This window comes from Panicum virgatum, chromosome 5K (genome assembly GCF_016808335.1).
Source record: "Panicum virgatum strain AP13 chromosome 5K, P.virgatum_v5, whole genome shotgun sequence".
NCBI lineage: Eukaryota > Viridiplantae > Streptophyta > Magnoliopsida > Poales > Poaceae > Panicum > Panicum virgatum.
Genome location: NC_053140.1, coordinates 4,284,515 through 4,310,948, shown reverse-complemented (window position 1 = coordinate 4,310,948; position 26,434 = coordinate 4,284,515). Strand labels below are relative to the sequence as shown.

Below are 26,434 nucleotides of genomic sequence, written 5' to 3'. Positions count from 1 at the left end.
CCAAGGAAGAACTAGACAATTTATATATTATGTATGTGTGCACCTTGTAGTCGTGATTCCTATCCACTATACTATCCGAAGACTGGAAGAAAGAAAGCTCAAAACCAGAAGAAAAATAAAAAATTGCTTCCGGCCGATTGGAAATAAGCAAATTTGCTATTGGACGAAAGCTCGAAATCTAAAAAGAAAATAAGTATATGGAAGGGTAAAAAAAGCAGTTTAACTTACCTTATTTACGGCTTCTATCCTTTCCGCCATTGAACGTCCATCGCTAGTCAACAACACCTTGCCCATCCTGCTTCGTAGCGGCTCACAAACAGCACCGTAGAAAGAGGGATCGGCTTGGTCAGGAACTGGATGCCATCGGTGGAGGTGGAGGCAGAGAACGGAGCCGGAGGCGAGGTGGCGTTAGGGCTCGTTTGTCATAGTTTCAGCTTCTTCTAAAATGGCTGGTGAAGCAGCTTCTTTGGTGAAACTGAAACTGTTTTATAAAATATTTGGCAAAATAACTTCTTTCTGTTTTTTATGAATGGATGGAAGAAGTCATATGTCCAATATACCCTTAGCTATTTGACTTGATTGAGATTTTCTCTAGCCTGTAATGTGGTTTTTTTCCTTATTTTATTTTTTTCTCCTTTTCTTCTCTATTTTTTTCTCCCTTTCTTTTCTCTATTTTTTCTCTCCTCCCTATCCTTATCTCCCCGCCGGCCAATCCCCCACCTCACCGTCTCCACCGCGGCCGCGCGGGGGACCGGCGGGCGAGCGGCGGCAGCAGCGACGCCCCCTCCTCCCGCTCCGCCGCGGCGCCGGCGGCCCCTCCTCCCCCACCTCCCGCTCCGCCGCGGAGCCGCCGGCACCTCCGCCCCCTCCTCCCGCTCCGCCGTGACGCCGGCAGCAGCTCGGCTCCCTCCTCCCGCTCCTGCGCCGATGCGCCCAGAGGGCATTTTTGCTAAGGACGATGTGAGGTGGAGGTGAAGCCGTCCGAAGCCACGATTTGCGGCTTTGCCCCGCTAGTGGAAGCGCGGAGGAGCTTCATGGATGGCTTCAAGCGTGAAGCTAATTCCAAAAATAACCGTTTGGCACAGTTTCATGTGAAGCTGCCTGTGAAGCTGTGCCAAACAGCCCTTAGTATGACTAGGGTTTGCTTCTAGACTGCGCCTCGCAATTTTTTTCTTTTATAAGAGGCGCGTCGCGATTTTTTTTTGAGATTTTTTTTGAGGGATTTTTTTTTGAGATTAGCGTCGCGATTTACTTGCATGCGAATGCGCGTGTGAGCGGCCCTGAGCCGCTGAGCGGACAATGGCGGCCTGCTGCCCATCCAGCCCAATATGTTGGGCATTCACTTCCATGCCCCAGCAGGCCTCCATAATGGATTGGAGGGAATTAAGAAATGCTTTAAGACCCTCTCAAAAAAATTCTTTAAGAAAGTATTTAACCACAGTGGCAAAGTTTCAGAAAATCTCGATCAAGTTTTGTTCTTCGCATGCCAAAAAGAAAAGGGAAAGAAACTAGAAAGAACAAATTCCCTGGAACCCCCAAAAATTCATTAATACCAGTCGCCCCTTTATTTCGACCTGAAATTCCACTCCCTTCTATCTTCCCAGTCCGTTCATCGGACATCAGTGATACATCACCTGATCACCCTCTCACCGTCTCACGCGTTCCGGGGCTCCTCCCACCTCGTCTTCTTGTCGTCGCCCTCGTCCCCCCCTCTACCAAGGGGCGCACGAGCTAGTGTGGAATGAGATCCATCCATCCATCTGCTGGACCTGGATTGACTTCTTCTTTCCTAGGTAAGCTCTGCAGGATCATTTATGTGCTGTGGGCCTGTGATTAGTCAAATCCACAGCGTCCTGGCTGGGATGGATGCTCCGATCCAGCGATTCTTCCGCGGATTTGTTTCGCTGTGTGGTGTGGGTGCTAACAGCTATGTATATGTTTTCCCCCAGTTTCTGTTTTGGTTGTTAATTCCGCACCTGATCTGGGTGTGCGCTGGGGCGGGATGGTGGTGGATCGATGATTGGCTTGTACGATCCTTTGGCTCACGTGGAGGTATATGTATTGTGCAGGGACATCCGAGGATGTCGACTCCTGCGAGGAAGCGGCTGATGAGGGATTTCAAGCGGTTGATGCAGGACCCTCCGGCCGGCATAAGTGGCGCCCCGCAGGACAACAACATACTGCTATGGAATGCTGTGATCTTTGGGTATGATGCAGAACTGTCCCTTTCCCCTTTATTAATTTGGACTGCAGTGTGACATCGTCTTTGTATATCTTGATTTCATTTACAGCCCTGACGATACTCCATGGGATGGAGGTTAGTTTATATAACTTCCGTTACCGATTGAATATTTATGCGCCATCCTTCTGTGTTACTTGTTTTCTTTTACCACAGCAATGTGCTGAAGTGTTTTCTTTTACCACGTCTCGTAGATCATGTATCACTTTGCTTATGGGTTTGTGCTTGCTACATAGTTTAACTCCTCTCACTGATATGATGTTTTATTGTTAGGTACGTTCAAGCTAACTCTCCAGTTTACTGAAGAATATCCAAACAAGCCACCAACTGTGCGATTTGTTTCTCGGATGTTTCATCCTAACAGTAAGTTGTTTTTCTCATATATGGCACATGGGTACTCCGGAAAACAATTAGATATGATTCATCCATTAGATATGATTCATCCTCAGTATGTTTTACTTTTCTCAATTTCGTCCTATTCTAACTACAAACACCTTGTTCTAGGCACTTGGACATCAGAGACTCAGTGTATTGAGAAATGTTCTGTGCTTTCCGTTATCTTCTTTATTGATGTGCACTTGTGCTGTAAATGCCTATAACTGTCCTTGCGTTAGCAAAGCATGCTGCTGCATATGCAGCATTTTTTGGAGTGGATGTAGTGCTTTTGATGTTAAACCAATGGGACTCTGCCTTTTCTTTCTCCTCCGACTCTGGTCTAAGGATAATATTGTCTTCTAATCTCTACTTATATGCTGTATTGACATAATTTCCTCATGGCGTGCAGTTTATGCTGATGGGAGCATATGCTTAGATATCCTGCAGAATCAGTGGAGCCCGATATATGATGTAGCTGCTATACTTACATCCATCCAGGTACACAAACAATAAATCTTTTGTTTCTTTGCAGCCCAGATTATTTGTTTTCCAATGTTTGTGGCTTTTGCTTGTTACAATAACCTTTAACATTGCAATCCATAGCATGCTACAAAGTTGAGATTTGGGACATACTCCATACTTGATACTTCTGCAAAGCCATGTGTATTTTCAGCCACTAAACTCTTCTAGATGGCAGTTAGTTTATTGTTCTAAGCACACGGTTCTGTTTACTCTGCATGTCCGTGCTGAGTTGACATGTCAGTTTTGTTTATCTTGAGCCATATGATGTTCCTGAACCATCCATCTATGTTGATGCTTACATTGTGTGACTAAGCTGAGGCATGTGCCGTCTGCAGTCGTTGCTGTGTGATCCAAACCCGAATTCGCCTGCTAACTCCGAAGCTGCCCGCATGTTCAGCGAGAACAAGCGAGAGTACAACCGCAAAGTGCGGGAGGTTGTGGAGCAGAGCTGGACGGCGGACTGATGTAGTGATGTATTGCATCGTGCAGCTTCTCACCGGCGCCCCCTCTGGTCCTTCGTTACCATACCAAAATGCATGTGCTTGTGTAACTGAATAGTCGAATTCAGCTGGGGGCCTGGGGCTGATGTTCTCCTGTATGAGCTGCCGTGCTTCTCTATCTTGGCTGGACCGGTGGAGACTGTTCCGTTTCGATTTTTACCTATGCTGGATCTGGAATACAAGCTTTTTACCTATGCTGGATCTGGAATACAAGCTCAATTATTCTAGCATTATGCAGACATTTTATGAACTTTTGCCTTCTGTGCATATATCAACGAAGGAGCGTGATTGCCATAAGAACTTGGGGATTTAGTTAAATTTTGAACTAAGATGTCCGAATTTTATCCAAAACACCGCGTCCAATCAAGCTCTTTACACTCGACGAGATTAGTGCCGTGACCGCTGAACTTCTGGTAGAGGCTAGTGAGACCAGCAAGCAGCAGGCGAGGGGCTGATGGCCGCTGAAGGCGAATCGCTGGCGGCGCCGCTGCTCGAGCGGAGCGCCGGGCGGCGGGACCAGTTCGTGGAGGTGCGGCTGTACCGGCGGGGCGCCGGGCCGGTCGCCATCTTCCGGTCGGACCTGTCGGGCCCTCGCCGCGGCCGCCTCGACGTGCGCCGCATCCAGGCCAACCACGGCCTCCGGGCTCTCTACGCCTTCAAGCCCGAGGGCTCCCGTCGCGGCTTCCGGATCAGGTGCGACCCGGCCGCCGGCTACTCCGCGCTGCCCTTCCGCGACGGCGCCGCCATCGCCCTCGACGGCGAGCCCAAGGTCAGTGAGTGGCCTTACCTCTCTCTTCCGATTTACACCTCGCGGTACATGGATATCCCAAGAACCCACAGTTGCTTCCCTTCAGGAGTCGTGGACGAAGCCGGTGTCGCTGATCGTCGCCGGCCTGCTGGTGCCCGCGCTGATGGCGGCGGTGGCGATCAACGGGGTGCCGGAGCCGCTGCGGTCGTCGAGGGTGATCAACGGGATCTTTCCGCCGTGGATCCTCGTCAGCGCGGTCATAATCTTCGCTCGCGCCAGGACGCGGCCAAGGGCTCCGTGAGTTCGGCAGCGGAGCTTACAGGCCTTACAGGAATGGCTCTCCCCCAAGTAAAAGACGCATCAGTTTCTCCAATTCTCCCCATTTGTCACATAAAATCCTTGCCTAGAAGCTAGAATGTAAGAACTAACTGTAATGTAATGTCGACAAAATGGACTATATGCCCACCGGATTTTGTTTGATGAAATGTTATCTGAATGTCGAAATGCCATGGATCATGGATTCACACGCGGTGCCTTGGAGCTTGGATGGATCTTTTTCATAGACGAGTGTGGCACAGTAATTCCTTTCTGAAACAATAGTACCAATTTATGCCACAGGAATAACACCATGTTTTTACTGCTTCCATAAAACACGACTAGTACATTAAATCCACTTAGCCAATAATGATCAGTAATCTGAGACAAATTTCGCTGGCATAACCAGAAAAAGAACTCGAGAATTTCATTGATACAACCACAAAACATCTGTGACTGACAACGGAAAACTTGGCCCATCCAATCATTTTCCAACAATCGTTATCCTTCCTCAGTCATCGCCCTCCCACAATATTGCCGTTTGTGCCAACATAAAAAAAATGTTATCATGGAAACCCTAACACAAGAAACGGAAGCAGGGAAGGCTGCATAATCATATTGATCTCTCAAACAATAGTATTGAGCCGTGTTACATCTTATAGGTTACTAACACCAAGACTACTATAGAGCATAATTCACAGATGACAGATCTTTAACTCTAACCACAGACCCAGGCACAGATCAGCAAACCAGAAAAAATCAGTATATTGTGGTAAACACCCACATAAAATCAGTTAACAGTGGAACCAAATAGGATATGCTAGCTGAGGCAAACTATCACAAACAATATAAGCTTAGTCGCTATCCTCTTCTTCCCGCTCTTCATGCTGGGCCACAACCTTCTCTATAAACTTCCTGCGAACACCTTCTATGACATTGTCCCGGGATGAATCGTTGCCACCATGCCCATCATTCAGTACAGGGTCTGATTGGCAAAGGGATAAAGCAACAGCTGAAAGGAACATAATGGCGATTTAGTTTTAAAGCGTAGGGAGATGGAACCTCTGTATGGCAATGAAATATTTCTGATTATTTACAAAAAAATCTGGAAACCATTTTGCGGCGAAAGAAAGCTTCGGTAAATCCATTGTCATCTAAATGAGTAAAAGATTACCTAATTTCTTATTACGAAAAAGGATCAATTATATGCTGACAGTAAGTAGAACTGTGGACCATCATGTTGCTATTTTAGATAGACACCATCTAATAATTTCACAGATGAAACAATGCAAACATACATCTGGACTGGATCTGGAGGTGTACACATTGCAGGCATACATGTCTTCCAAAAAAACAATGAACTGTTTACTTTTGAATTTTAAAAATGTCATCTGAAGGTCAAATGTTTTGCTTAAATCCAAGAGCTTTAGATAGTATAATGATCCAAAAGGAAGCTGAGGTTTAGATAGTAAAATCCAAAAGGAAGCTGACAGGCTAAATAAGCATATTCCATTGACAAATTTACTGGTATGCGCTAAAGAAAAGTCCAAACAGCACAGAACTGGACCAACTGGGATTAATCAATTAATGGAAACCGGATACTGGATACTAATTTTGATAACTTACATTCAGGTGTGCATCTCTTCCCACCAAACTTCTGCAAACCAACATAAGTCCCTTTGACAGCACTGTTGTTATACACCAGTATTGTAGGAACATTTCTATCTGGGTAGTTGGGAATGCAGTCTGTTGAGATAATTTTAACAAATTTTGTCGCTGGGTATCTTGTAGCCAATTCCTCCAAACAATTCTGAAGCAACCCACATTCTGGTATCCTGCCATAAGATTTTATAGAATTTGATAAGCACCACAAGTTACTAAAGAACATCATGCACATATGGAGCTCATTACATTGTAATGAATTTTATGTATAACTTAGATGTAAGCACCTTCTGGAAATACTAAAACTTCCTACAGAAAAGAGCATAGCGGATTCATGAAAGATCTTCCATGCGAAAAGAATACCATATGATACTTGGCTAATTAACTACAATCCTACAGCTTCAAATCAAGCTGTACCAGAAAGAGGAGTGCACAAGGAGTTCACACCACTAATTACATCACAACATAAAGTGGACAAAATCGGCACAACAATGTCCAGTAAGTCCAAAGGGAAAAAAGGAACAGTTGCTATCAAGGTTAGGAACTGCAGAACCTTTTTCACTACAATAAAATATTTGGTTATGAGGCACAGCACAAGATGTAAAGTTCCTACCCTAATTTTTATGCACCTTAACATAACAAACCAACATATGTAGACACAGTCACACAGTGCAGTCAGAATCTAAATTCAGTTCTATCTGATCTAATTTCAGTTCGGTAAACAAACCATAAAGAATTATTGCCATTATCGTGACATATCAAGTCAAGCCAAGGCTGCAGTAAACTGAATGAAGAAAGAGTTACCCGTCCTTGTAGAGGAAGACCACAACCCAGATATCTGATGGCGCCTGAGACACCTCACGTACGAAGTCCGAGCCGGTGATGGGCACTATACTGCCAAATCGCGCGGCTTTTGCCGCCTCCCTGAGCTCTGCAAGCCTCATCTTCCTGCAAGCATCAAATTACATCAAACCGCCAGAATAATTTCCCACAATTGTACCAAACCAATCGCAAAACGCATTGAACAATCCAAAGCCCATTAGTACAGCGCCGAATCCAGATCAACAATAGGAAGACATCATATTGCATCAGAAGCACGCGAATAATATCAGTTGACCACACGGAGTCAGATCAGACCAAACCTACAGGCACTGGCGCATCGCAAGATGCCGACAAGAAAAAGGTAGGAAAAGACAGCATCACGGATCAGCAATCAGAACCCGTACATGGATCGAATCCGAGGAGAGGGGGGCTACCTGTACTGCTCGAGGAAGCGGTCGTCGTCCAGGTCGTCCTCGAGTTCCTCGAGCTCCTCGGGCTCGCGCGCGTCGAGCCATTCCTTGGACTTGGGCAGCTCGTCGGCGTCGACCTTGGGGGCGAAGGGCGGCGGCTTGAAGGGCTCCGGCTTCGGTGGCAGGTTCCCGAGGCGGCGCTGGATGTCGTCCCACTCCGTGGTCGTCCCCTCCACGTCCTTGTACACGAAGTGGTAATCCGCCATGACCGAGCGCAGAGAGAGAAAGCCGCGAGGGGAGGGGAACGGCGGGAGAACCGGGGGAAGTGGAGCTGTGGAGGGGCGAAGGGACGAGAAGTTAAAAAAAATAAAATCGAGCACGTCTGACTTGTGGGCCCCATTTCCAGTGTTGCGGGGACAGCTTTGGCAGCGCCGCGGAGCCGGAGCGAGGTCTCTGGCCGGTGGGGTCCGTGTGTCGGTGAGAGGGGAAGCAATTTTGCTGCGGCTCTATAAGAACAGCTCTCGCCGCGCCGCGCGCTCTTCCCCTCTCGACCTCCTCCGCAGAGCCGCACCGCAGCAAGCGAAGCCTCTGGACTTGGCCCCCAGCTCGGGGAAGCGGAGCTCGAGCGGAGGCGGGGCGCGGGAGGTAGCAAGCGGCGGCCGCAAGGCGCCTCGTCGGCGGAGATGACGGACGGCCCCCACTTCAACAACATCCTCCTCGGAGGGCGCGGCGGCACGGTAAGCTCTTCCACCTCCTCCTCCGCCGCCGCCGCCGCCGTTTGCTAGGTTCTAGGGTTCCGCTCCAAAATTGGCTACTGCGAGATGACGTCGTCGCTGGCGACTCACCAATTAGCCTTCGATTTGAACCTGTCGGCTCAATATTTTCCCGACGATTTACCTGCGGCTACGTATTGGTCGGGTTTAGGGTTTGCGCCGCATTTTAGGCCAAAATTTTCCCGGCTTTTGTTTTTCTGCTTATTTCGTTGAATCCGGTGCTTGGTGTGGGGTGTTTCCTCTGATTTGCTGGATTTCGCTGCTGTGGCTTCTGTATGGCCAATTCGTGCCGAGGTTTTTATGCAGAACCTTATATTTCTAGGGTGGTTTTGGGAGTTATGAGTCTATTCTAGGCTGGGCGGCTGCAGAATACGAGAACATCGATAACTGATGGTAGGAAATGAGTTACAAAATCTGTTGTGTTTCTGAACCTTACAAGCAGAATACAATACAATAGGATGCCTTTGTAGCGCTCCCCATCCCTAGACATTAAAAGAAAGCACACCCAAGGTGCTAGATTCTGTGATTATATTGTTTCCATTGATTCACAATTAGTGTTTGACCTGTTGCCAATATGGTTTGTGCATTCATCTCAATGTATAGACCTATGTTTGCCCTAACCTAGATCTTCTAGTACTTGTAACGCTTGCACCACTCATGTTATACTTGTACTTATGAACCTTACTTAAACGCATGTCATGCACTTATGCCTTCCTGAAAATCTATTACTGTTTTGTGCACCTGTGTCTGTTCTTGAATGGTTTAGGAATTTATTACCTTTTGTGAATGTTTGGAATATTGACATAATCTCATGACTCTTGCACCTATGCAGAACCCCGGTCAATTTAAAGTGCATTCTGGTGGACTTGCATGGAAGAGACAAGGTGGAGGAAAGACCATTGAAATTGACAAAGCTGATGTAACCTCAGTTACATGGATGAAAGTCCCAAGAGCATATCAACTTGGAGTCAGGATTAAAGATGGCCTGTTCTACAGGTTTATTGGCTTCCGTGAACAGGTTTCCTTTGTCCTCTAATGCCATGTATTTTATTAATGATGTTGATAGGCTGCTGTGATCTTGAGAATGGCTATCTTGAGTCTAGATACAATGTTCGGATAAAATTAGAGTAAGTTAGTTTGACGCAAAACCTAAAAAAGTTTAAACTAGTGCTAACTTTGTTCAATTTTCTAGGATTTTTTGTCAGTCCACATTACCGGATGACTAGCACTGTGTTATTCCCATATGGAAAATTCAAAATTACATTTCAATTGTTAGATTTTCCTTAGATTATTGTCTTGAAATATTATCAATTATTTCTGGGAGTATGCTTTTACTTGTCAGTAAAGATGACTGTTGAGGTTAATGTATGCCCTTTATTGTTGCCTGACAAAAATATTTGATATTGTCATTTCTTGCATAGGATGTAAGCAGTTTGACCAACTTCATACAAAAGAATATGGGCGTCACACCAGATGAAAAGCAGCTTTCTGTTAGTGGTCACAATTGGGGAGGGATTGATATAGATGGTAATTGGGCGACCTTTTAATTTATTTTAACATTTGCTCAATTTGATTTTGATGTTTGTCATCCTTTCCTCTGTAGAAAACATGCTTACCTTCATGGTTGGTTCAAAGCAAGCATTTGAAGTGTCTCTACCAGATGTTGCCCAAACCCAGATGCAAGGAAAAACAGATGTTCTCTTAGAGTTTCATCATGATGATACTACTGGGGCCAATGAGGTTTGTAGTAGTTGTAGTGGTTCCACTCACATTGCCAAATTGTCATCCAATACTAGATTGGTTTTGTTATTACTGTCATTTCTGTTGCTTCTTGTATACATCGTCAAGTATTGTGCTAAAAATGTTAATCCTTCATGGTTGTAGAAAGATTCGCTCATGGATATAAGTTTTCATGTGCCTACTTCAAATACTCAATTTGTCGGGGATGAGAATCGCCCTCCGGCTCATGTAAGTTTGCTCAGTCAGCACTGGTGTAAATGGAACACATTGAAGTTGCAAATACTAACCACTGAAATACCATTTTCTTTAGATTCTTTGGGAGACTATACTGAAGTTTGCCGATGTTGGTTCCTCTGAAGAGCCAGTTGTCACCTTTGAAGGAATTGCGATTCTTACACCAAGGTGGAAGATATGAACCATTTATCTTATGGGAAACACAAGATGACTTTTCAGGATTATATGTTTCATACTTTCCATAAAAAACTAATGATTTTTTTCCCAATACAGAGGACGTTATAGTGTTGAGCTTCATCTGTCATTTCTGCGACTCCAAGGACAAGCTAATGACTTTAAAATCCAATACAGCAGCATTGTTCGCCTCTTTCTTTTGCCAAAGGTTCTGATCTTGTATACAGTGTTGTACTGTGCATGATATTATACTTTGACATGTAACTAAACTCATTGCATGGCTGAGTTTTGCAGTCAAACAATCCTCATACGTTTGTTGTTATCACTCTTGATCCACCAATCCGTAAAGGGCAAACATTGTATCCTCACATTGTTATTCAGGTATTGTACTGAAAAAAAATTCATGATGTTTAGCTGTTTGTAGTTGCATTACCATTGGTTTCAGGATTTGTTTTGAATAGACTAATCTGTTCCCTTTTATCTTAACAGTTTGAGACAGAGGCGGTAGTTGAAAGAGACCTGGCATTGAGTAAAGAGATTCTGGCTGAAAAATACAAAGATAGGCTTGAGGAATCTTACAAGGTGAGGTATCTGTTACTTTGAAAGAATACTGCTTACTTGTTGACTTGATTTATTCCAGTAAAAATCTGAAATCTAGCTTGCAAGATAAAATCATCAAAGGCGCATGTCGAATTTTTTTTTCTGAGCTTGGAGAACTCCATCTCAAGCATTATGTATGCTGTTGACGGATGTTTTATTGTAGTCACGTGTGAACTATTTCTATTAATATCTTGCATCTTGCATTTAATGCTTTCTTAATAATTGCATTACACCTTTGTCAAACACTCAAAATTTATTTTGGATTTGAAGCTGAGCAAGCACTTAATTAATATTATGATATTTTATCTTATCAAAACAAAAATTTATCGAATAAGCAGGAGAGCTGCGTATCATTGCATTAAGAATAGTGGAAAGGTTAAATGTTGTCATAGGAACAGCCTCTTGCATTTAAAAGAATGGTGCTGGATCATTTTGAGACAAACTATGTTTGTATCTTCTTAAGTTTACCTTCTTCATGTTCAGTATTCGCTCCAATATACGTTGTCGTTAATAACTTTGAGCAAAGAGGTTCCTTAAAAAATCCCTTCCAATAAAAAGTTCTTTTTTTTTGACAAAAGAACTACTCTTCCACCTCTCTCCATATCAAAATAATGGTCTAGTTATGACTTATAATTGGTCTGATGCACAGGGTGGGTTACAGGCCCCAAATTCTGTAACTCGGGGATTCCCCCATTTTCGTCCTTCTTTAATATATTGATACGCAACTCTCCTGTGTGTTTGAGGGAAAAAAAGTTAATGACTTATAATATCAAAATAGCTGACTTATGAGGGACTGAATGCTTTTTCATGCTCATATGCAATTTATGATCTGAATTAAACGAATTTAAGAAGCCATTGGGCATTGTGAGAGATGGAGTTAGTAGGGACAAATAGTAATGTTCTGCCTCTCCTTGAAGAAGTCTAAAACATATTATTTTAGATATGGAGGGAATTGGTTTAATTATTAACTTATGTCCTGCTATAAATGTAGAAAGATATTCAATGGAGATTATCAGTTTGATGGTCGAAGGGTGAACATTAATATTCTGAATTTCTATCCTCTGCTGCTTTTATACAGTACTGCATGCTTTTGGTGTTAATTTGTTCCTTTTCTTGGTCAATCCAGGCTCCATCACCTCCCTCCCTCCCTCCCTCAAATGTGTGCCAATGTAGTGCTTAAGTTTTGGAAATCCTTAAATTTATTATTCAGTCAATTTTTCATCTATTGGATTACAGTAGCCTAGTTCTATTTAATCCTCATGTCATTTGGTCTCAATTAAGGGTTGATCATCTATTGTTATTCCAGGTTCAGTTATAGTGTTTTTTGGGGGACAAGTATGCAGTTGATACTTTACTGAAAACTACACTTTTAGTGTTAATTTATCCTTTTCTTACACTGGGTTTTCGATTTATCCATAGGGTTTAATACATGAGGTGTTTACCAAAGTCCTTCGTGGGTTATCTGGTGCTAAAGTCACAAGACCAGGTTCTTTCAGAAGTTGCCAAGATGGATATGCAGTTAAATCTTCACTCAAAGCTGAAGATGGACTTTTGTATCCACTTGAGAAGGGTTTCTTCTTCCTGCCAAAGCCTCCTACACTCATTCTGCATGAGGAGGTACTGGTTCATATTTGTGGTAGAAGCTAGTGATCATACTTTTCATGCATTGCTGAGTGTCCAATCATAGCAACTGATGTTCATACCCATTCCATACTCAATGCAGATTGAATTCGTTGAATTTGAACGGCATGGTGCTGGGGGTGCCAGTATGTCATCTCACTATTTTGACCTCCTTGTCAAACTGAAAAATGACCAAGAACATCTGTTCAGAAATATCCAAAGGAATGAATATCACAACCTCTTCAACTTCATCAAGTATGTTCCTTTTTATTGGCTTCATCATCTTTCTTGTTGTACCGAAAACTTATGTGTTGTTTCCAACAATCTTTTTTAGTGGAAAGAACATGAAAATAATGAACCTTGGAGGAGATGGACAAGGTACAAGTGGTGTAGTTACAGATGTTCTACGGGACACTGATGATGATGCTGTTGACCCACATCTAGAGCGTATTAAAAATCAGGCCGGGGATGAGGAAAGTGATGAAGAGGTATTGTGCTCTGTTTTTCTTGATGTTGACTTGTTACTGAGCCCTCCTGTTTACTTATTCTTTATTTTCATGTTAGGACGAAGATTTTGTTGCGGATAAGGATGACAGTGGGTCTCCTACTGATGACTCTGGTGATGAGGACTCAGACGCTAGTGATAGCGGTGGTGAAAAGGAGGTAATTTATTGTTGCTTTAGACCTGTAGTGAGCCTGAAGCGTGAAGCCATTATCGTAATGTGCTATTGCTCCCCCCCCCCCCCCCCCCCCCCCCAGAAATCATCCAAGAAGGAAGCAAGCAGTTCAAAGCCTGTTCAGAAAAGGAAGCCTAAAGGCCGGGATGAGGATGGTCCAGAGAAGAAAAAAACAAAGAAGAAAAAAGATCCTAATGCCCCCAAAAGGGCAATGACGCCATTCATGTATTTCTCAATGGCCGAGCGAGGAGTAAGTTGCTTTGGTTAATAATTCTCAGCATAGTAGATTCTATTTGGCAAGGATGATATAATTGATCTGGAGCTGTTTTTAAGAAACAATTGAGCAACATAGCAGGTTACTTTGTAACATGTAAATTCTTTGTTTATAAGATATTTGTCACTGATGGTAGAGCAGAAACCTTCCAATACTAGAAACTTACTATCCATAGATGCTACATATCTGATCTTGAAACAGAAGTTTAGTGTTTATTTTCATGATGCAGAACATGAAGAACAGCAACCCTGATTTGCCTACAACTGAGATTGCAAAGAAGCTTGGGGAAATGTGGCAAAAGATGTCAAGTAAGATTCTAGGCCATTCTCCATTATATTTGCTTTGAGTAATAATGCTAGTGCTATCTGCAATGTTTTCTGTTATGTTTACAGCTAGAAAGATATCCTTTGTGTGCTTACGATGTCCTCGTTCCTTGTCATGAGCAGGTGAAGAGAAGCAGCCTTACATTCAGCAGGCCCAGGTTGACAAGAAACGCTATGAAAAGGAATCCGCTGTCTATCGTGGTGAGGCACCAGTTGATGTGGATTCCGGCAATGAGTCTGACTAGAGTCACACTCATGCGCCTGAGACGTGGGAGGAAATCGCTGACTGTTGGTGCAGTTCGTGACCTGAAACTATCTCATCTGATCTGGCAGTGGGCACTGACTGAAATTAGAGTGATATATATGTAAACAGCAGTTGGCTTTGTTGCCGTCAGACGAAATTGCTGTACCATGTGTACGCCGGTGGGCACTACTCAGCATTGCTAGGTGTTTCTTGTAGCGTACCTATGCAGTGCAAATATTGTACGGGTATATTCTAGTGAGTTTTGTGTAAAATCAGCATACCTGGTTTATGAGAGTTGATTTTGTTTTGAAAGTTTTTCATTTGCACTTTTCCAATATTTAGGTGAAAATCTGGCTAGCCATGTTTATTGCCCTGGACACTTTTGGTGAAAATCCCTACTAATCCAAAATCCGAAATCTCGAAAACTGGAATAGATTCTAGTCCAACTTAAGTTGGAAGGAAGGTGGGATCTAGTTGAAACACCATGAAGTATTGTGGTAGCTGTAATCTTTTTTCATTTCCGTGTTTGATCAAAAAAAGAAGAAAAAAATCCCGTGTGGCGCTAAGCCGGCAATAACGGCTTGAGAGTTGAGACGAGCTGACCCGCGAGAGACAGGCAGGAGAAAGTTCGGAAGTGGCCGCAGCCGCGAGTCCGTCGTGGACGCGCGCGCGGCCCTCGCTCGATTCGCTGTACAAATTGCGATCGGGGCGAGAGAACTCTCGCCGGGCTGATCAGTGATCACGATCCGAGTTCCCCCCGATAAAACGTGCGGCGCCTTAACCCCCTGCCCAAGCAAGCTAGGGTTTAGCGGTTCGCAATGGCGATGGCGCAGGCCGGCCTGAGAGCCGCCCTCTTCATCGGCGCCGGTGCGTAACGCCATACATACACGCCGGTGGTTTCATTGGCTTCGGTTCTTACCCGCTCGCCGCCGGCCCGCTTGCTTTGCTTTATTTCCCTCACTTTTTTTTTTCTGTTCGATCGTGCGCTGCAGGGGTGGTCGGCGCCGGCACCACCAAAGTCGCCGTAATCCTCGCCGAGCTTCAGGTGCGTGCGTGTGGTTAGAAATCACGGACTGGTTCCTCCATCGATTTGGTTTTTGGCTCTCGATCAATGCTTTTGTGCGCTGAATCCTGATCCGCGCGCGTGTGCTGGTGGTGGTCTCGCAGGGGTCTGCGCGCGAGAAGGGGGCGGACGCGGCGGGATCGGGGGAAGCCGTTGCCGACGCCACTGCTGTACGTCATTGCGCCCAACGCTGCGCTTGTGAATCTACAATGCAGTGTTCATTGATGATCGATCTCCTCACCCCCCGTATGGCTTGTGCGCTTGTGCTCCGATTTGTTGCAGGAGGCTTTGCAGTCCCAAATTGCTATGCTGGCTAGCGATGTTCGTCAACTAGCGTCAAATAATAACGCTGTTATTCAGATGGATATGGGCAACGGCGGAGGTATGTCGAACTCAGCTGCGCTGAGATATTGTTTCTTCTGTCCACACTTAGTTTTGCTGTCTTACCATCCAATATTCCAATCCTGTCTTAGCATGCATTGAATCGTCGTCCTTTACTAAATCCACTGCATGCAAATGCAAACAAACTGAACATCTCTTCTGTAATTTGGCACCAAACATGCATGTGCCAACATAAGCCTGCACTGCATGCGAACAAGCTGAACATCTCTTCTGTAATTGTACCAGACATGCATGTGTCAGCATAAGCCTGCACTGCATATTAGATGTAAAGTTGTGCATGAATATAAATAAATTTTGTGCGCACTAGCTATTTTGTGAATATAAACCTGCCTTTTGTTTATGTTTTGTAATGATTAAAACCCTCATTTCTTCTCTTGGCAGTCGGATCAGCTTTGATATTACCTGTTGTGGCTGTTGGTGCAGTCAGCTACTGTTACATGTGGTGGAATGTAAGTCCGAACTAATCAATGACAGTTCCAGTGACTTTAACAAAATTTTTATTTCCTCAACCTCTATGCTTTCAGATAGTTGTCACCATTACTTTTCTTTCAGCAAAGAAATGGAAATAAGTTTCACCTCCTTCCAAGTGGCATTTATCTGTCACATAGTACATGCTTGTTACAATTCGGCATAGTGATCTAATTCCAAAGTCCTGCATGCCGTTTTTTTAATGAACAACACGGGACATGTGCATTTTGATATAGCAGAAAACACATGTGTCAGGTGTTGCTCCTTCCAAAAAGAAAAAAAAATGTATGAACTATATGAAGTATGTGTACCTTTTCGTTGAACTATATGAAGTCTCATGAAATTCAAAACCTAGCTAGATGACGTCATTGTTGTATACCGTATACATAGTTACATTATACAAATGCTATAGTTTATTTTAAGCTATTTTTTATTTACTTGAGCTTATTCAGTTATTCTGTTCTGGTTGAGTACATTTTGGTGTTAGTGGTTCTTGTTTGATTAACCACAACTTCTGTACCTGCATACTTTTCAGGGTATCACCTTCTCTGGCCTTATGTATGTCACCAAGCGCAATATGGCTAATGCTGTTGCAAGTATGACTAAGCATCTGGATCAAGTGCAGGGCTCTCTTGCTGTAAGTATTAACAGCATCCCTTCCTAGCAAAGTCAGCATGTAATTTCCCGTAATTGTTAAGAATGGATGAAGATTAACAGCATAAGCTTCTAGATAATGTTGTGCCACAATAAATTAGTTGGATGCTAAACTAAGATTTAAATGAAGTATTATATCAATAAATTAGAAACAAAATTCAATGTTATTTTGAATTTTGAGGCTCTGTACTCTTCAAAAGTAGCTTGTGGGATTCTCAAATAATCTAAATGTATTTAATGCCAACTTGTGCAGGCCGCTAAAAAGCACTTGTCCCAGCGCATTCAGCATGTGGATGATAAATTGGAGCAGCAGAAGGAGATTTCTGGCCAGATAAAAGATCAGGTATTTCTTGAACTTTCATAATCCTGGAAGATTGTACACCTATTGAACCACAACTGGTGTGGATGTCCGTGCACCAATGTGAAGTTATTTTTGACTAATTTCCCATATTTGATCGATTATGGATTCACCTGTCACCTGCTAATATGAATGTGCTAGTGCTTGTAATCTCATATGCCCCCTTCATTCAGGTTACTGGTGCAAAGTTGAAAATCAAGAGCATTGGATCAGACATGGATAAAATAAAAAATATGGTCGTCGGTCTGGTAAGCAATTGAGCAGAGCTTGCATTTGATTCGCTCTTATTTTCACTTTTGTAGTTGTCTTAGTATACATTTATCTGCTGTTTCTGCAGGATGAAAAGATGGATTCAATTGAAGCAAAACAGGTAACTTATTACCTTTTTTAGCAGCATTCGCATTATCTTCAATTTGTTGTAAGACCGTGGAAGTAAAGTATTCCATGATCTTCCCCTTAATGGATGATATAAACAAAGAGCAGCAAAATACTGTCTTTTCTTCCTTGATGACTAACAATATCTTATCAACAGAACTATTCATGTGCGGCCGTGGATTATCTCTGCAAATTCATAGAACAAAGGGGTGAGAAGCTGCCAGAACGCTTGGTATGTATCCCCTATTTCTTGTGCCAACATCTTGGAGTTCATTGCACCACGCAACCTATATTGTTGTTTTAGAAAATCATATAGATAGTAAAAGAATACGAATTGTGCTAGACTTGTTTTTCAATTATATTTTGTTGCCAGCTCATTGTCCTTCCCAACCCCACTATATATCTTGATCTACCTATAGTATATTTGTGATATATCAACTGCTTTCACCTACAAAACTCAAACTCTCCAACTCTCCATGCCAAGATAATGCTGCCAAATGCAGAACTGTCATAAAGATTAGAAGAAGAAATTCGGTTTATGTTTTTTTTAAAGTGATATGAGTCCTGGAGCATGACCAGCGTGTGTGCAGGCCAGTTTTTTATTCTCTTTTTTTTTTTGTTGGTGCAGGAAGGATTGCAACGAACAGTAAGGCGAATAGGATACAACAGCTCAGAGTTGCCGGTTAGTTATGTCGCTTATGTTTTCCTTAGTTGAACGATTTCTGAAAATGACTGACGTTATTATAGAAGGAACTATTCTATTTTGCTGGAGGCTCACGTGGAAATTTTTGTTTCTAAACAGGGTCTGGGGTTCGGGCAACTGCTGGCGATAGAATCAGCGAGCCCTGGATCAGAAAGAATGCTTCGGTCAACGGGCATCAGCTCGGCACGTCTGATCCTGCCTTAGATTGAGAGTACGATCAAGGCAACGGATGCGCTTAACCACTCCTTGCCCAAATTTTGTACAGCTCTGAGTAAGGTAAAATGGTAGATTAGATGATTTAGGAAGTGAGATGGCATGTCCCGTCCTGGTGGTTTATTTTGCCGCTTAGTGTGCCAGTTTTTCTATTGCCATCACGCGATTGATCTTCAAGTTTTCTAACCCTCAAAGCATGCGACATATACATATTTCAAAATTCAAACACTTTTGTACGTACGCTAGTAGTATATGATGTGTCGTTTTATTCACACACTTTTGTTCGCTGCTTGTCTTCCGTAGTTTTAAGGGATAGTTTTTGCCGCGACTTCATTATGACAGTCAGTAACAACCTAAGCTCGGTATAGAAAGTGCCACGCTAATTGTCTCAAAAAGAAAAAGAAACAATCCAAATTAATTTTCAATTAACAATTAAAAAACTAACCTTGATGTCCCAGATTATGATATATGTAGCTTTTGATTGCTGACATCCCAAATCATATGTATTTGTAGCTTTTTGCACAAATTGGGTACACCAGCACTAATACGATCATACAAAATCAGATTTCAATCGAAGCAAACAAGCTGCATTCACATGCACATTTCACAAGGAGAGAGGCAAAAAACTGTGATCATGGATTACACTATCATTTTGCTTCACAAATTGTATGGATCAGGTGATTCAGGTGCGCCTCTGCAGTCTGCACCCAATCAAAACCGACGCTCTCAAAATTAGATAGAAGTCACTTGGGTCCAGACTTCCCAAACGAATCACGGAGGGTAACTGTTCTGTTGAACACAAGCTTCTCCGGCGTGGAGTCGGTATCCACAGCAAAGTAGCCTAAAACCAGAACCAAGGTAGGTTGATTAGTTGAGTCGAGAAAACCCAATGAATGAATGATATAAAAGCATATGTAGGTTGTCTAGTTCTGAAATTACCAAGGCGCTCAAACTGGAACTTGTCACCCAGAACTGCAGTGGCAAGTGACGGTACAGCATAAGCATCCTTTATCACCTCTTTTGAGTTCGGGTTAAGATCCCCCAGCCAATCCTCCAATTCAGCGGGATTCTAGATGCAGATCAACAAAAATGTCAGTAAGGTGACTTTCAGTGTAACAAGCACTTGAAATAGCAGTAACAATGTAAGCCGCACAATACCTCTGACATGAACAGCTTCTCGAACAATCTAACTTCCACCTTTAACGGTTCGACGCCAGGTGTCGGCTCAGCAACCCAGTGCAGAACACCCTGTAAGAATTGCAAGCCAAGTCAATCATCTAAATGAAGTCAAGTATCCCAACTAGATTTATCTTATGTGCAAAATGTTCAAATAGCAGAATCTAGCTCACACAGTTTCAAAGAGATTCCAGTGGACTGTTACCTTAAGTTTAGAAGTCTTCAAAGGGTCATATTCAGCTCGAATTTCGACAATATCATCAGGACTATCACCATAGATAACATCTGTGCATTTTATGGGGAATGCATACCTAGCAACCAAAGGAAAAAAAATGTCATATTACTGTAAATATAGAGCAGGTGAAATAGATAGGCAGGTAGATTCAGATAAACTTTCTCAAAAAAAAAAGGGGGTACCTTAGCATGACAGATTTACCAGGGGCTAGACCATAGTAATCTTTCGAGTCCTTTAGGCGAAAATCAGTTTTCTCAATGTAGACAGTTCTTGAGAAAGGAACCTGCAGAATGAAAAAATGTGATGCATTTATGAGTAAGAATTTTGGTTTCCTTATAGCACATTTCACGCAGCATTTTAAATTGATACACAGCAACAAGAGATATTGTTCTTGTACACTGAAAATGAGAGGCACCTTATAGTGGGAGGAAGCATCAGTATCAGAAGCATCAGGCCACATTTTCCCATCTAGATCCAGTACTTTTCCTTCTTCCAAGTTGGTTATTACAACCTGAAGTTAAAAAAGGTACACAATGAGGATAACGGACTACAAAATGATGGCGTGATCTCAAACAGGAACTGAACACCAAACCTTTAGAGGGCGCAAAACAACCATCGTTCGGGGAGCTGTTTTGTTAAGCTCTTCCCTGATGTGATATTCCAGGCGGTCAACTCGAATTAAGCTATTGTCACTGTATACAAAATACAAAAAAATACATTCAGAAAAGCAAAATGATAGGTGTCAATAGTTACGTAATTATGGATAGACCAATCCATGTGCACAACAGCAATTCATGTATTTGTACCTTCTTGTTATCCCAATTCCACGGATAAACGAATTAATCGCAGTTGATGATACTCCCCGTCGCCGGAGTCCGGCCAATGTCAACAAACGGGGATCATCCCACCCATCTACCCATTTCTCTGTCACAAGTCGATTCAACTGCAAGTAGAACAAGGTCAGATGGACAATGATATGACATAATGACATTATTAGTAACAAGTAACAACACATCATGACATCAACTAGAATAGCATTGTTCTTCTCATTTAGCTTCATTGACTTACCTTTCTTTTAGACATCACAGTATTTGATATGTTTAGCCTTGAATATTCCCACACATATGGCTGATAGAGGCCCAAGGCAACAAGTAGCCAGTAGTATGAAGGGCGACGTATGTCAAACTCAAGCGTGCACAACTAACAAAAAGGAAATAAACACGCTTAGTTCCTCCCAAGTTATTGTTAACCCAGCTCAAAACTATTAGGAAAAGGAAAAAGAAAATTACCGAATGTGTGATGTTTTCAAGAGAATCCACCATGCAATGAGCGTAGTCATAACTTGGATAGATACACCACTTGTCGCCAGCATGTGGATGAGGGGTGAACTGTATGTGTACAAACAATGAATTCTAGTGTTCTGTGTTACGAGAATTAGATTATTATAGATGAGCGTTGTCACTTACTTTTATTCTATATGCTATTAAGTCAGACATATTTTTGTTCTCATTCTGCATGTCCTGCTTCATTCGGAGAGTTGCTGCGCCCTCAGCAATCAACCCACGCCTCATGTCTTCAAACAATTTCAGTGACTCTTCAATTGGCCTATCCCTCCATGGACTATTCATCTTCTTATCCCTATACTCCTTGATTTCTTCAGCAGTCTGGTAAGTATATACAAGTTACTAAGCAGGCATTTTATTTCTCAAGGACTCAACACAAATATCCTTTTCCCTACGAGGGCACAGGTCATGTGCACTTCGATTACTATTGGATCAAATAAGTCGAATGTACCTGGTGGTCCACATAGGCTAGCCCTTTCCGTATTAACTCAATAGCATGCTCATACAAAGCTTGGAAATAGTCACTCGTGTATGTTACTTTGTAGGGCTCCCATCCCATCCAATGGACAATTTCCTGAATGTGATCTATATACTCTTTCTTTTCAGCTTCTGGATTTGTGTCATCAAACCTGTTATTCAAACAAACATAAAAAATGGAAAGGAACTGAGGCAACAACAATAACTTCAAACTATAAATCATGTAAAAACCAAGCACAAGTCTCGCAGAAATGTAGGGTAAGTAAATGTCGTGTAAACAATACAGGCATAAATTTCCATGATCTACGACATAAAACTAGCGAAGGACAAAGATGAGAAGGAACTCTTCTAATGCATTCTATACAATAATTATATACTCCCTATAGCAGCATTAACAGCCATGAACATTTGTAGGAATCGTAAACTTGCTAGAGGAAACCATTCCCAATGGAAATCTCCTTACCTAAGGTAGCAGTGACCATTTCGCTCCTTCGCCAGCCCAAAATCAATAAACATGGCCTGTATGATGAAGCATGTAAGCGGATACCTCAATTTTAAAATTTTGGTGTGCATGGAAATGCATTCATGGAGATTATTAAAACCTTGGCATGACCAATATGTAGATATCCATTAGGTTCTGGTGGGAAACGGGTCATCACTTTTCCTCCAGTTGCCTTCAGATGTTTTTCTAAAATTTCTTTTGTGTTATGTGCTCTCCATATATTTCCACTGCTGAAAAATATTTCTGTATGAACCTAAATCATAAAAAAAATCGCTGAAGTAAATTCAATGTGATGGGAAAAAACAAATTAACAAAATGACCAAGGTGCTTGGGTGTATAATTATGACTTATATGTCCGAGAAGAGTGGAGCATACCTTAAAGTTCTCTTCTGGCTGGGGAAATATAGTATATGGGTTCAATTCCTCCTCAGATGGTGGAGCAGAAGTGGCAACTGCATCTTTTTTCTCCTGCATTTCACATAAACCATAACGAAGCCATGCAATAAATCAAACCAAACTACTGTAAGCTTGGATGGGCAGCTTGCCAACCTCAACTTTTGCCGGTTTTTCCTTCTTCTTTTTCACTGGTTTTATATTGTCAGCTTCTGTCTTCGGGCCTAGTATTTCTGCAAGCCTGTTGTCAATTTCCTCCTGTACAAGCAGAATATGCTGATGTTAAAAATAAATAAAAGACAGCCCGAACAATTACATTTTGTATAGATAATTGCTTTGCACCTTTATTGCCTTAGCATCACCCCACGGGTGTCTCTTCCTAACCTGTCCACATAGGGTACCAACTGAGGAGAGGACGAGATTAAGGATTAGTCCTGATGGTCAGCCATTAGTAAATTACTAAACTAACTAGAAGTGTGTGTGCATCCAATGTGACATAAAACAGTGAGCATAATGCGTATTTTAGATTATAAATTTGCTTGCAATTTATCATGCAGGTTGGATTGGAAGCCGAACCATTTATGTGATACCGCTGCTCCTTTATAGCTTCCATATTCTCCTCAAGTACATCAGTAACAGTTGACTTAATCTCCTCAATAGAAACAACCACACCTGCAGGCACAGCATTGTGTCCTAGTTATAAGATGGTCAAGTAATATGGACTATGAATAAACTATTGGGTATTGGCAAAAGTAGTGTCGTTTGTTATCCAATAGTCAAACTTCTCAATGAAATCATTATTCTCATAGCGTCTAGTGTTTCAAATAAAATGTATTGAGAGTCTAAGCAAAACCACTTCCTGTGAGAGCTTCCAGCTTCACATTCACTCGGAAAATGTATAATGCATCAGCAAACATATAGGATATAGCAGAGCAGCAGCAAAGCCTCTCAATCAGCAAACATATTTATAAAACAAATCCTCAGTACTGGAGGAATGATAAACCCAGCACAGCATCAAAAAATTCTAAGAGCTATGTATAGCACATATTATAACTGGCAGAAGCAGTCATTCAAAGGAAACATACCTACACCACATGCTTCTTCAAACTTCTTGACATCCAGAGAATCAGGACCAGTATTAGAAAGAAATGATAGAGCACCATCTAGTTGTGCAGGGTTCTTTATCTGAAAATGGATTTCATGTTCACATAATCAAGACAGTGACTGGAGTAAGAAAATACTATGCTGGTACCCACAAAACGAACACAAAGGATTCAAAGATAAAAACAGGGGGCATACCTTTGTTGACAAGACATATTTAATAAGGACAGGACGATGAACAAGTGCATTAGTTGGGTACTTAGTGGCAACCTGTTTCACACATAAGTTCAGCCTTAGGAGTTACATATAAAAAATATCCTCAACTACTGTAAAAAATCCAAAACTAATAGATTACGCATGATTCATTGGTCTAGGTGCTTACTGCATAGAGAAGATTGCCAACTGATTTGTCACATTCCTTTATACCAGCCTGTTGAGGTAAGACCAGTTAATTAAACAGGACAAAGCAGCATGTTTTCAAGAGATTAGCAGTGCAAGATGTTAGAACAACAATAAGATAACATCAACAGTTATGCTAAGTTCATGAAGAAGGCGACCCTAATAACTAGCATGAGCAATCATGATGTCCGAATTCCTATCCTAAATCACATCATGTACAAAAATAACAAGTTCCACTGGACAAGTCATAAAGTACTGTGGCATTATCTAAACAGGTTTATAGGTAGGGAAAAGGGCTAAATGTAGCAGCACAAGACAAGCCTAGAAAAACTTTTGGCGAAGCATCAAATAGATCACACAGACGGTACAGCTGAAATCAAGCAAGCACTGAAGCACGGACCAAATGGTGCTGCAACAAAACGCGAAGTCGGTAGCAGATTTGCAAAATTAGGAACCAAAATTACTAAACACATATCATATATAAGGTGCATCTATATAAAATAAAAATGGGCACCTAGTCCGCATCCATAATTCTGCCAACAAATCCCACACCCGGAACAAGCTAAAATCCCCGAAATTCCACATCAACAATAGACACTACCACCAGCGGAGACCGGACAGCGATCCTGACCTCGGCTATGACGGCGGCGAGGTTGGCGGTGACCTTGCTGTTGACGAGCGCGTTCTCCGCGGTGCGCTGGTCGAGCCCGAGCGCCAGCAGCGCCTCCAGCGGCAGCGCGGGCGCCGACTTCTCCCCATCTCCCCCGGTGCCCATCTCCTCCTCCCTCCCTCCCGCTCCCGGCTCCGGCGAGCGGTCTCGACGCGCGCCCGAGCGAGCTAGGGTTTAGGATTCCGGCGAGAGGAGCTCGTGCCTCGTTTTGGGGCGATTGGGATTCAGAGGAGAGGGGAGGGGCGTGGGTTTGGACTAAACCCAAGTCACACACCCACTAGCGGCTATATACCGAGGCCCACTTGTGCAGGCCGGGCCCACCAGCACGGGGCGCGTGGGCATGCGCGTCACCCGGTGTGTGACGGGTTGTGCTGGCTTCCGCTTTCCGTTAACGCGAGGCGACGGCTGGGATCGTCGGCTGGTGGTGTTTCGTGGAGCCGCCGTGTGATCTGGGCCGTTCGAATATAATGCGGGCGCCATGATCACCTTTTCAGTTTGGAGAAACTTGAGTTCCAAGATAAGTACTGCTACGCGGGAGCGGTTGACCTTGGAAGCAAGACCGCCCGGACCGGATCATGGACTTGGCTGCCACGGAATCCACGGGATCGGATTCCAGAATCCACCAGTGCACCACGTAGCTAGAATCTCTCTTCTCTCAGTTCTCTGGCGTCGAGACTGATGTCCAAACTGAAAGCGACCGATGGAGTGTGATACACAAAGATATTTTCAGAAGGAATTTGTATGTATCCTATAGTTTCATCCGCCTCTCCAATCAAAGGCATGTGAAGTTTGGCTGAAGTTTATTACTAACAGCGGCATACTGCATACTGCCTGGAGAATTATAAATACAATGCATCGCCTGTCAGAATTAGAAACCAAATCTGTCGCGTCCGACTCAATAAGAAGACCACCGATAGTAAATTTGCCAGAAACCGGTCGCTACCATAGGACTCTACCTCTATTGCGTTGGAAATGCAGTTAGGAGGCTTTTGAGTGAGCTGTGGTCGGTGGACTTCGTCACCTCACTCTCTGCTTCATCTGTTCAGAAACCATGGCCCGATGTCGACCCACCAACAGCCGGATCTGGTTCCCTGCAAGGCTGCAAGGCCGTAACTTATCCTTTTTTTTCAGTGGACACATCAAGAGCATATCGGTCTGCACCGCTGTAATTTTTCTTAGATATCTTATAACGACTCGTGGCGTTTGCGATATTTTTTATGCGCAAATAGTGTTGGACTAGGCTAACGTACGGCCGACTGTAATTTAGGCCGGCCGTACGGCCCGTCCCTTTTTGGTAAAGAGGATTACTAGCTTTTTTTATTTGGCAAAAAAACTGTCAGATTAGGAGAAAAAAGTTGGCACTGGTCACAGCTAATTTTTTTCACCAAAAATCAAACCTGCACCACCGTGGCACCACTCCTAATTTGCTTGCATCTAGTTTCAACAGGTGCAATGACAAAACACAACTTTTGAAACCTCATAAGCAAAATTATAAAAAATTGTAGGCAAATTAGTACATTCATAAAGTTGCACCCCATCTAAATTCAAAACATTCACAAAATTTCAAAACTACCAGCATACACGTCATGATTGCCTCAACTGTTGTACTGAGCAAATAAAATGATTGGAGCTACTACAACTAATACCAAG

At 42.9% G+C, this 26,434-nt stretch overlaps 6 protein-coding genes across 7 annotated transcripts; 4 read left to right on the top strand and 2 right to left on the bottom strand.

The window, feature by feature from the left end:
* Positions 1-1,478: 1,478 nt before the first annotated feature.
* On the top strand, positions 1,479-3,877 carry LOC120705765 (ubiquitin-conjugating enzyme E2 2-like). Of its 2 annotated transcripts, XM_039990269.1 has the most exons (6): positions 1,498-1,793; positions 2,070-2,206; positions 2,292-2,317; positions 2,513-2,602; positions 3,024-3,112; positions 3,472-3,877. In XM_039990269.1, the coding sequence occupies exons 2-6, from the start codon at positions 2,082-2,084 to the stop codon at positions 3,598-3,600; spliced, it is 459 nt and encodes a 152-aa protein (XP_039846203.1). In that variant the 5' UTR covers positions 1,498-1,793; positions 2,070-2,081; the 3' UTR covers positions 3,601-3,877. The 2 variants fall into 2 exon arrangements, with proteins under 2 accessions (XP_039846204.1, XP_039846203.1); XM_039990270.1 differs by lacking the exon at positions 2,513-2,602 and having other exon boundaries at positions 1,479-1,793; positions 3,472-3,837.
* Positions 3,878-4,027: 150 nt separating this feature from the next.
* LOC120705763 lies at positions 4,028-4,910 on the top strand. Its single transcript, XM_039990268.1, has 2 exons — positions 4,028-4,405; positions 4,491-4,910. The coding sequence occupies exons 1-2, from the start codon at positions 4,091-4,093 to the stop codon at positions 4,683-4,685; spliced, it is 510 nt and encodes a 169-aa protein (XP_039846202.1). The 5' UTR covers positions 4,028-4,090; the 3' UTR covers positions 4,686-4,910.
* Positions 4,911-5,285: 375 nt separating this feature from the next.
* On the bottom strand, positions 5,286-7,979 carry LOC120705762 (phosducin-like protein 3). Its single transcript, XM_039990267.1, has 4 exons — positions 7,618-7,979; positions 7,166-7,309; positions 6,326-6,534; positions 5,286-5,711 (listed from the first exon to the last, which is right to left on the bottom strand). Exons 1-4 carry the CDS (start codon positions 7,857-7,859, stop codon positions 5,554-5,556), a joined length of 753 nt encoding a protein of 250 aa, XP_039846201.1. The 5' UTR covers positions 7,860-7,979; the 3' UTR covers positions 5,286-5,553.
* A 152-nt stretch (positions 7,980-8,131) lies between these two features.
* Positions 8,132-14,572, top strand: LOC120705760 (FACT complex subunit SSRP1). Its single transcript, XM_039990265.1, has 16 exons — positions 8,132-8,330; positions 9,199-9,384; positions 9,788-9,893; positions 9,970-10,106; positions 10,251-10,334; positions 10,417-10,508; positions 10,614-10,722; positions 10,809-10,895; positions 11,004-11,096; positions 12,534-12,731; positions 12,838-12,989; positions 13,069-13,222; positions 13,299-13,397; positions 13,494-13,661; positions 13,915-13,993; positions 14,132-14,572. Exons 1-16 carry the CDS (start codon positions 8,277-8,279, stop codon positions 14,251-14,253), a joined length of 1,920 nt encoding a protein of 639 aa, XP_039846199.1. The 5' UTR covers positions 8,132-8,276; the 3' UTR covers positions 14,254-14,572.
* Positions 14,573-14,814: 242 nt separating this feature from the next.
* Positions 14,815-18,771, top strand: LOC120705761. Its single transcript, XM_039990266.1, has 12 exons — positions 14,815-15,119; positions 15,245-15,297; positions 15,420-15,485; positions 15,598-15,697; positions 16,099-16,166; positions 16,721-16,822; positions 17,093-17,182; positions 17,371-17,445; positions 17,535-17,567; positions 17,730-17,804; positions 18,201-18,254; positions 18,375-18,771. The coding sequence occupies exons 1-12, from the start codon at positions 15,071-15,073 to the stop codon at positions 18,477-18,479; spliced, it is 870 nt and encodes a 289-aa protein (XP_039846200.1). The 5' UTR covers positions 14,815-15,070; the 3' UTR covers positions 18,480-18,771.
* Positions 18,772-18,934: 163 nt separating this feature from the next.
* Positions 18,935-25,039, bottom strand: LOC120705759 (glutamine--tRNA ligase-like). The gene is made up of 22 exons (XM_039990264.1): positions 24,746-25,039; positions 24,098-24,145; positions 23,914-23,985; positions 23,700-23,799; positions 23,191-23,286; positions 22,957-23,018; positions 22,771-22,872; positions 22,597-22,689; positions 22,322-22,474; positions 22,183-22,238; positions 21,694-21,871; positions 21,366-21,563; positions 21,189-21,287; positions 20,968-21,099; positions 20,706-20,842; positions 20,492-20,591; positions 20,315-20,410; positions 20,082-20,182; positions 19,870-19,975; positions 19,647-19,736; positions 19,428-19,557; positions 18,935-19,329 (listed from the first exon to the last, which is right to left on the bottom strand). Exons 1-22 carry the CDS (start codon positions 24,887-24,889, stop codon positions 19,232-19,234), a joined length of 2,391 nt encoding a protein of 796 aa, XP_039846198.1. The 5' UTR covers positions 24,890-25,039; the 3' UTR covers positions 18,935-19,231.
* Positions 25,040-26,434: the final 1,395 nt, after the last annotated feature.

Excerpts from the sequence above, each read along its gene's own strand:
- LOC120705765 (XM_039990269.1), top strand. The coding sequence starts at position 2,082 with ATGTCGACTCCTGCGAGGAAGCGGCTGATGAGGGATTTCAAGCGGTTG. Across the intron at positions 2,207-2,291 it reads TGGAATGCTGTGATCTTTGG|CCCTGACGATACTCCATGGG; the intron begins GTATGATGCAGA and ends TTTCATTTACAG. Across the intron at positions 3,113-3,471 it reads CTATACTTACATCCATCCAG|TCGTTGCTGTGTGATCCAAA; the intron begins GTACACAAACAA and ends TGCCGTCTGCAG.
- LOC120705763 (XM_039990268.1), top strand. The coding sequence starts at position 4,091 with ATGGCCGCTGAAGGCGAATCGCTGGCGGCGCCGCTGCTCGAGCGGAGC. Across the intron at positions 4,406-4,490 it reads CCCTCGACGGCGAGCCCAAG|GAGTCGTGGACGAAGCCGGT; the intron begins GTCAGTGAGTGG and ends GCTTCCCTTCAG.
- LOC120705762 (XM_039990267.1), bottom strand. The coding sequence starts at position 7,859 with ATGGCGGATTACCACTTCGTGTACAAGGACGTGGAGGGGACGACCACG. Across the intron at positions 7,310-7,617 it reads CGCTTCCTCGAGCAGTACAG|GAAGATGAGGCTTGCAGAGC; the intron begins GTAGCCCCCCTC and ends TGATGCTTGCAG. Across the intron at positions 6,535-7,165 it reads GTCTTCCTCTACAAGGACGG|GATACCAGAATGTGGGTTGC; the intron begins GTAACTCTTTCT and ends ATCTTATGGCAG.
- LOC120705760 (XM_039990265.1), top strand. The coding sequence starts at position 8,277 with ATGACGGACGGCCCCCACTTCAACAACATCCTCCTCGGAGGGCGCGGC. Across the intron at positions 13,662-13,914 it reads TCTCAATGGCCGAGCGAGGA|AACATGAAGAACAGCAACCC; the intron begins GTAAGTTGCTTT and ends TTCATGATGCAG. Across the intron at positions 13,994-14,131 it reads AATGTGGCAAAAGATGTCAA|GTGAAGAGAAGCAGCCTTAC; the intron begins GTAAGATTCTAG and ends TGTCATGAGCAG.
- LOC120705761 (XM_039990266.1), top strand. The coding sequence starts at position 15,071 with ATGGCGATGGCGCAGGCCGGCCTGAGAGCCGCCCTCTTCATCGGCGCC. Across the intron at positions 15,120-15,244 it reads CGCCCTCTTCATCGGCGCCG|GGGTGGTCGGCGCCGGCACC; the intron begins GTGCGTAACGCC and ends CGTGCGCTGCAG. Across the intron at positions 15,486-15,597 it reads CCGTTGCCGACGCCACTGCT|GAGGCTTTGCAGTCCCAAAT; the intron begins GTACGTCATTGC and ends GATTTGTTGCAG.
- LOC120705759 (XM_039990264.1), bottom strand. The coding sequence starts at position 24,889 with ATGGGCACCGGGGGAGATGGGGAGAAGTCGGCGCCCGCGCTGCCGCTG. Across the intron at positions 20,843-20,967 it reads CTGTGATGTCTAAAAGAAAG|TTGAATCGACTTGTGACAGA; the intron begins GTAAGTCAATGA and ends TTCTACTTGCAG. Across the intron at positions 20,183-20,314 it reads ATGCTTCCTCCCACTATAAG|GTTCCTTTCTCAAGAACTGT; the intron begins GTGCCTCTCATT and ends TTCATTCTGCAG.